This window comes from Rhincodon typus, chromosome 45, assembly GCF_021869965.1.
Source record: "Rhincodon typus isolate 14 chromosome 45, sRhiTyp1.1, whole genome shotgun sequence".
Lineage (NCBI taxonomy): Eukaryota > Metazoa > Chordata > Chondrichthyes > Orectolobiformes > Rhincodontidae > Rhincodon > Rhincodon typus.
In genome coordinates this window covers 2,659,024-2,667,774 of record NC_063376.1, presented here as the reverse complement: position 1 = coordinate 2,667,774, position 8,751 = coordinate 2,659,024, and the positions used below count along the sequence as shown (strand labels likewise).

At 43.3% G+C, this 8,751-nt stretch overlaps 1 protein-coding gene across 1 annotated transcript in view; it reads right to left on the bottom strand.

Moving 5' to 3' along the window:
• Window positions 1–1,065: 1,065 nt before the first annotated feature.
• cntrob (centrobin, centrosomal BRCA2 interacting protein) overlaps window positions 1,066–8,751 on the bottom strand; it is a 30,254-nt gene continuing 22,568 nt past the window's right edge. The window contains exons 12-13 of the mRNA XM_048620074.1: window positions 6,761–6,839; window positions 1,066–2,348 (exon numbers count right to left, since the gene is read on the bottom strand). Coding sequence (XP_048476031.1) covers window positions 2,202–2,348; window positions 6,761–6,839 — 226 coding nt within the window. The 3' untranslated portion in view covers window positions 1,066–2,201. The remainder of the gene's footprint in view (window positions 2,349–6,760; window positions 6,840–8,751) is intronic.

The following is an 8,751-nucleotide window of genomic DNA, read 5'->3' as shown; positions in this document are numbered from 1 at the left end:
AACACTTCTTGTGCCTCCCACTGGAACACACAAGCACAATTCAAATCATCTGTCGTAACTTCTCCGGTAGGAGGGAAGGCAGGTTATGCACCTGGAAGTTAGAAGTTAACAGGGGAGCCAATACAGACTTTACAATATGGATGAGGACAGCTGCAGATGTTAAAATACTGCAGTCAGTAATAGATGCTTGGTGCAATCTTTTCCCTCTGCATATTCAAAGGTTTAGGTGCAATAGAATTATCGCCCTCGCCCAAACCCCCAGGTTTTCTTGGGGGAGGGTGTTGAAACCTCCCCTTGGAAATTTGTGGACTTGATGGAGCAGAACCCAAGACAACACAGAGCGTTGCTGACAGCTGCACTTAATATACCTTGTATTTAATACCACCAGCTCACCCACACCCCCAGCCGCCATGATGGGTCAGGGTTAAGTAAGTGGGAATGTTGGACAAGGCCTCTTGACCTTCCTGCAGTTCCTCATTTACTCCTAAATGCTGTTAGGCCATTTAAATACAATAGCTAAAATGTTTTGGAAATAGCAGAGGATGTGGAAATGTTGAGAAGCTTCCAGCAGGTCCTGGGGCTCCAGTGAGCCAAGTAGCACCTAATTTTAACACCAATATAAAAGTTACTGGAATGTAAACCAAACCAGGTGGGAAACAGGCCTGTTACAACACTCCACTATGGGCTGGTGGCAAAGTACAACTAGTTAGCATTCCGAAAAATAAACCAAAATTATACACAGACATGATCAGCCTCGGGATATTAACCTGCACTTCACACACAAAACAGAAGCAAGGTTGCTGAAGTAACTGTTACAGTCTTTCTGCAGCCAGAACTACTAAAAGACCAGAAATGTGTGCTGAATGTTGGACTGAAACCCTAGCTGCAATATCTTAAACAGAACACAGCTCAAGATTAAATTTAGCTGTAAAAACCAACAGAAGAGTGAAAATTCAGCATCTTGATGTATTTATCAAAAGTTATACAGAATACAGATATAAAGCTGCAGAAAAATATTCTTTCCGAGAAAGGTCACTACTTTTTGTGATAATGCATTTTTTTTTAAAAAAATAGATTAAAATGCAGCATTCTAACCAAAATAAATTGCTTTTAGAATGAGAAATCATTGTCACAGGAATTAATGGGTCAGATATGTCAGCAAGGATCAACACAAATGGGGAAAACAATCAAGGAATGCTTTGCAAATCAGAATGGAGGTGGTCTAGTCTCTCCAGGATGACACCTGTGGATGTCACATCACAGCACAGCACCGTGGCAAAGGTTGATCTGTAAAATAGGAGACAGCAAGACAGAATAATAAAGGAGTAAAAGGGCCAGAAAGGAAAGTGGGGGACTGAAAGGAGAGACACAGCGATAGACAGACAGAGACAGAGAAGGGGAGGAAGTCACTGAAATCAGTGAGAATGAAAGAGATGTATCAAGACCTCTTTTCATGGATAGCTAACAAGGTGATCGTTACTTGACACAGATGCGAAGTCCGATTATCGCAAAATAAAACAGGAAAACAGATTATAAAACAACCCAAAATAGGAGAACAGTAAGTTTGAAGGCAGGAAAGCAGGGGAAAACATCTGCAAAGTCTGCGAAGAATTGGAGGTTAATCTAAACACAATTCGTAGCACTCACAGTCCGTTAATACATTAACCTGACCAGACAATATGCTGCAACATAGAATAATTACTGGGGAGTGATGTGATTGGAAAGTTAATTGCTGGAGTAAGTGATGAAGCAAAAAACTCATTCCTTTGTATCTCAATGACCTACGATTCCATTCTGACATGCTGAAGAGACATACCACCATTTATATTTGGGGCATGAGGTATAACACAGGTTACTTGCAGGATAAAGATCCCTATAGACATCCATATCAATGTGCTTCAGATTGTAAAAGGCAATGCTGTCCTATTGCCTTTTATATGGCACTGTTACCAACTGACGCCAAAGGACATCATGAGCATAAGTGCTCAGTGCACGCCAGCACTGAAAATCACGTCAACCCCTCAGCATTACCGTAAAATTAGGCACAAGGAGAATCTTGATCACAAGATCCTATTGTCTTGCCAACCAGTTCCATCCCACCTCCATCTTGGACAAATGGGCTACACTGACCAGAGCAGAGCATTGGGATTGATTGGTCACTGGAATGATTTCCCGGTGTCAGAGATTAATTTTGCCTCTACTCATCTCCAGACCGCTGTTTTCGCTCCTTTACTGCCTGGTTGGCTGCTCGGCGCGGGTTTCTTCCCTAGTTTGCCTGGATTGGAGCTCTTTTCCGTCGCTGTCTTGTTTGCCGAGAACCGTCTTTGGCTGTTCTGCGTGGCTGAGCCCTGGAAAGGAAAAACTTGGCTAGAGATTAACAAACAGATACTAATCCCCTGGAAGGCAGAAACAGTGGCAGCATGATAATATCTCTGGGCTAGTAATCCAGAGGCACACTGACCATTAACCTATTACTAAAATGCCATAAAAACCCAACTGCTTCATTAATGTCCTTTAGGGAAGGAAATCTGCCATCCTTAGACGATCTGGCCTACATGTGACTCCAGGCCAACACCAATGCAGGTGACTCTTCACTGTCCCCTGAAATGACCAAGCAAGCCATTCAAAGTCAATTAAGAAATAATGTCCTTGCAAATGATGCCCACGAACCACGAAAAACTATTTCTAAATCTGGGAAGACACTGATGTAATGATAACGTCACTGGGCTAGTAGTCCAGAATCCCAGGTTAATGCTCTGTGGACATCGGTTCAAATCCCACCACAGCAGATAGTGAAATTTGAATTCAATAAAAAAAATCTGGAATTAAAAAATACTTGTCCACCTGTTACTGCATAACCATTGTCAATTTATTTTGACGAAAACTTGTCCCAGTGACAGGTGACCCTGAAGCTATGATCAATTGCTGTAGAAATCCATCTAGTTCACTAATGCCCTTTAGCAAATGAAATCTCCCATCCTTTCCCGGTCTGGCCTACATGAGACTCTAGAACCACAGCTACAGTATGTGGTTGATTTTTAACTGCCTTCAGAGTAACTACGGATGGGCAATAAATGCTGGCCTAGCTGTTAACGCCCCTCTCCTATGACGGAATAAACAAACAAACCACTGCATAAAATGGTATGCACCTCAAAAATAAAACAACTTAGAGTCATATAGCATGGAAACAGACCCTTTGGTCCAACTGGTCCATGGTGACTATTCAGTTTTTTTTAAAATCCATTCAGGGCACGAGGGCGTAGTTGGCTAGGCCAGCATTTATTGACATTAGTGAACCAGATGGGTTTTTCCTGACAATCAGCAATGGATTCATGGTCATCATTAGACTCTTAATTCCAGATATTTATTGAATTCAAATTCCACCATCTGCCATGACGGGATTCGAACTCAGGTCCCCAGAATGTTATCTGGCTCTCTGGATTAACAGTCCAGCAATAATACCAGTAGGCCATTGCTTCAAGGTGGTGAAGAATGATGTTTCCTCTCCTCTGGGACCTGGGATGTGAATCTAGCCCAGAAACTATAGCATTGAACTTCCCTCCATTGGAAGGTGAAATGGTTGGGGTTTCAACCTAATTTCTGGTGCCGGCAAATTCACAACAATAAGCTTTTAAAATACAGTGTCAATATGTTACAGCTCACTCAGGGAGTCTGAGATGCTGTGGCAACACATGTTTTACATGCGTACTGTAGCCTGTAGCTCAGGGTCAAGGCTCTATTTTTTTTCCAACACACAGCTAACCAGAATCTCTCCCACTCTTACCACCTGCTACTGGCAATGTGTTGCAAGGATTTGCAAATTGATGCTTACCTGAATCATCAGCATATCTTTCTTGGCCATCAGGTCCCAGAATGCAGCTGAAATCTAGAGCCACTGGCTCAGAGGCAGGGACACTACCTACTGCACCACTTGACCTCAATTAATTTTAATATAGAAAATCTTGTCATGTTAGTAATGATAACAAAAATGGACTGTTACTGTCTTCATGAATTTGTGCCAAAGCTTAGTATGATTGCAGTTGGAGTACTTTTGAGCAGTTTTGACTATAGGAAGTGTGGGGACAATAGGGAGAGGTGGGGATACAGCACTAATAAGCTAAAGTATTGCTTGTTATTCGGAAGTGCAATCAAGGCTTGAAAAGCTGAAGATGCAAATTGAAGATGGTTTATCGCTTTCAAACTAGGAGGGAGTGGTGCAGAGAGGATAGGAATGGACTGTTTTCAGTGGTCTGGGTTGGCTGGAACAAGGAAACCTAACTGTAAGATTAAATGTGAAAGATTTAGGAGTGAAAGTAGGAAGTAGGAAGAGATGCGTCATCAAGAGTTTTGCTGAAAGGACAGACATAGAGTCATACAGCACGGAAAAAGATGCTTTGGCCCAATTCATCCATGCTGACCAGGTTTCCTAGTTTGCCAAACTAGTCCCACCTGCCTGTGTTTGGCCCTTATCCCTCTAAACCTTTCCTATTCATGTACGTGTCCAAATATTTTTTAAATGTTGTAGCTGTACCTGTATCTACCACTTCCTCTGGCAGTTCATTCCATATACAAGCCACCCCCTTTGTGAAAATGTTGCTCCTCAGATCCTTTTTAAATCTTTCCCCTCTCACTTTAAACCTATGCCCTCTGGTTTTGAACTCCCAACCCTAAGGACAAGACCATTGCTAGTCACCTTATCTATACCCCTCATGATTTTATAAACCTCTAATAAGGTCACCCCTCAACCTCTTACGCTCCAGTGAAAAAGTCCCTGCCTTCCAACCTCTCCTTATAACTCAAATCCTCTAGTCCCGTCAACATCCTGGTAAATCTTTTCTGAACCCTCTCCCATTTAATAACATCCTTCCTATCACAGTGTTATTGAAGCTTTTCATGTTGTGCTTATTAGGATAAATGCAGGAATGACAAATTTCTAGCAATCAGAAGCTGTACAACAGGAGTAAAAGGTGCTGATTGATTGGCAAGTCAACTCTGGTTAGCCGAGGTATTGCCATGGAAGATGGAAGCTTCTGGGTAATTCATAAAAGATGCATGTCTTAAATGAATTCCTTTTGTTGCACAGAACAGCCTCCTATATATGGATGTATGCCACTTCTAGCTAGCACAAATGAATCATATTACAAGCACGACTGATTATCTTAGCGTGGTTGTTCGTGTAGTTATTGTCACATGCAGAATTGTTCATCAAGAGCTGCCCAATTGTGGAATAGCATCAAATGGTTGACGTTTTGTTTTTGATTTTGCAAGGGTAAGCTTGGTTTGTCTGTTACAAACAACCGAGGAGTATGCATTTTGACTATTAGCCAGTCAGTGGGATGGTTCTGGGCATTACATCCACAACGAAATTCACCCACAACAGAGTGCTTTTTCGAGATGGCAGCGGCATCCCGTGAATGGAAAATATTACAGCATGAAACATCTTGCTTAAAGTCTTGCTCAAAATTTTGAGATACTTTGCCAATCCTGGCTAACCAGAGTTGGCAACTGACGCAGATATGATGCCAAGATGCAAGAATAAACAACAAACAGTTTAAAAACAGTTCAAGGATCACTTGTTCATTTCAAAGCTGAGATAGATAAGCTTATGTTATGCAACAATATTAAGGGATTTGGGTCAAAAGCAGGTATATGGAGTTAGACCACCAGTCAGCCATGATCCCATTGAATGGTGGAACAGGCTCACGGGGCTGAATGGCCTACACATGTCTATATTCCTATGATTGATGGAATAAAGGGTTTTGGGAACAGGAAGGGCACAGGGGATTAGGTACAGCTCAAGTAGACTACAAATTTAATGATCTCATGATATAGCACCCAATCATTTGGTTTTACCCCAAATTGGTAACAGACAAATGAACTTAAATAGAGGCAGACCCCAGCTCGCGAATGGGTTTCATTTTGGAGTCCAAACACAAGTTAATTTGTACACACATTGGAACACAATGAAGGACGGCACAAACTAGCTGTCTGTAAGTAAAGAAAATGCTTGTGTGTCAGAGACCTTTAAAAATCATACCACTGTACGGGATCACATTTATAAATCTGACCTTCGTAAATCAGGAACCCCTTATATTCAAACTATTTTGGGCATGCAGACTAAACTGGCTGAGCAGGGGCATTGTTAATCCAATCACCATCCAGTCCTGGGTTACACATGGCACATACTGCACAGGAGGAGACAATGATCTGTTGGTATTGGCATTAGACCCAGGTAATGTTCTGGGAACCCGAGTTCAAATCCTGCCGTCGCAGTTGGAGCTTGAATTCAATATAAATCTGGAATTAAGAATCTAAAGATAATCACAAAACCGTTATTGACTAGCATGAACCTATCCAGTTCATTAATGTCCTTTCAGGGACGAAACTGCTATCCTTACCCAGTGCAACCTATATGCGACACCAGAGCCACAGCCAATGTGATTGACTCATAACTGCCCTCTGAATGATTAGGGGTGGCTAGCCTGGCCAGCACCTTCCACATCCTATAACACAGGAACAGGCCATTCAGCTGCACTCTTTCGGGCTGGTGTTTCTACTCCACATGAGCTCCTTTCCCGCCACCTCTTCATCTGGCCCCAATAAGGTAACCTTCTGTTCCTTTCATCCTCATGTGATTACCTAGCTTGTCCTACAATGTATCTGTGCTGCTTGCCGTCAAGCTAGTGAGCGACCATGAAGGCCAGCTGTGCTAAGCCTTGCTCAGTCCTCTGGATCGTGAATCTCTGCCTCAGGCACTCACCTCTGTTTTGGCCACTAGGTTTAACTTCTGATCCAAGTTTCTTCGAGCAGATGCGGCCACTGTCTCTGAACCCTCTGGCCTGTGAAGCAAAAGCAGGACAGACGGTTAGGTGGCACAGCTAATTGGCACAGTGGTCGTGCCCGACCAGCGCAGAGTATGCGGCATTTAGAACAGCACAGCACAGGAATGGGCCTTTCAGCCCACCATGTTGTGCCAAACATATCACCAAATTAAACTAGTCCCTGCTGCCTGCCCTTAGTCCGTATCCCTCCAATTCGTTGCTTATTTATGTGCTTATCTAAAAGCCCCTTAAATTCCCCTGTTATATCTGCTTCCAGCACCACCCCTGGCAGTGCATTCCAGACATCTACCACTCTCAGTGTAAAAAAAACTTGCCCCTCACATCTCCTTTGAACTCCCCATCTTAAATATATGCCCTCTAGTATTACAATGAAAAAATGTCAGTGCGTCACAACTTTTGCAGCAATCATTAACGAGTTCCTTTTAAGAGAAAAAAATCCTCGAGAGCACAACATATTACCCACAGTCTCACCAAGGGTCCATGTAAAAATTTCAATATAACTTGGCTAAATTCTCTCTCAGTGGAGAACACACAGTTAAATGGAATGACACAGTAATCCAGATGCCCAGACTAATACTCTTGGAAGATTTCTCTGTCCAAATCTCACCGCGGTATCTTAATAAATCCAGAATATAAAGTTGCTCTCAGTGACGGTGGCAACTATCACGAAAGCTGTAATTTAAAATCAATTTTATTTTACAACCTGGAATTGAAAACATGCTTCAGAAATGGTCTGATTCACTCATGTCTTGTTAGGAAGGAAATCTGCCCAAATACCCAGTCTGGGCTACTTGTGACTCCAGACCCACAGCGAAGTGGCTGACTCTGAACTGCCCTCTGAAGTGACCAATTGGGCAGTTAGGGATGGCAACAAGCACTGATTTTGACAGTGACACCATGAAGGAATAAATTTAAACACCGTGCCCAGCTTCCCCCTTAACATATCGATGCAACTACTCCCAACATCTCAATAAGCATTAAGATTGTGAAACTCAGAATCCCTACAGCGTGGAAGCAGGCAATTCAAGTCTACACCAACCCTCCGACGTGCATCCCACCTAGGCCTACTCCCCTACTTTTTGCCTGCAACCCTGCACTTCTCGTGGCCAAGCCATCTAACCTGCACATCTTTGGCCTGTGGGAGGAAACCAGAACACCCAGAGGGGATCCATGCAGGCACAGGGAGAATGTGCAAATTCCACACAGATGGACAGTCACCTGAGGGTGGAATCAAACCCGGGTCCCCTGGCACTGTGAGCAGCAGTACTAACCACTGTGCCACCTTGCCACCGTGACACATTGAGTGGTTGAGGTGATTGGTGTCAATGCACTTTAGGGGGAAATTGGATATAAATTGGGCAGTAAGGAACAGAGAGAAATGTTTACAGCGTCGGTTGACACTGTCCTGATCTGCTGAGCCAAATGACTGTTGTTTGTAATGTGGATGCTGTGACTGAGGGAAGCAAGTACAGGAAACACATAGCAGGTCAGACAGCATCCACAGAGAGAGAAACAGAGTTACTGTTTCAGAGCTGACCATCCATTCTGAAATGAGGACATGGAGCTGAAACACAAACTTGTTTTCTCTCTGCCCAGATGCCACCTGACCTAGTGAGCATTTTGGAGCCCTCTGATATGACCAGAGGTGGAGAGCCCATTATCACAGATATTTCCACAATGCACAAACTGCAGAAAGACAGAGAGAAAAAGAGAGACAGACAGACAGACAGAGACACACACACAGACAAACAGAGAGACAGACGCACACGCACATACACACACAGTCACAGAGAGAGAGACAGACACACAAGGAGACAAAGAGAGAGAGAGGGATAGAGAGACAGACAGGCAGATACACATACACACACACACAGACAGATACACACACACAGACAGATACACACACACA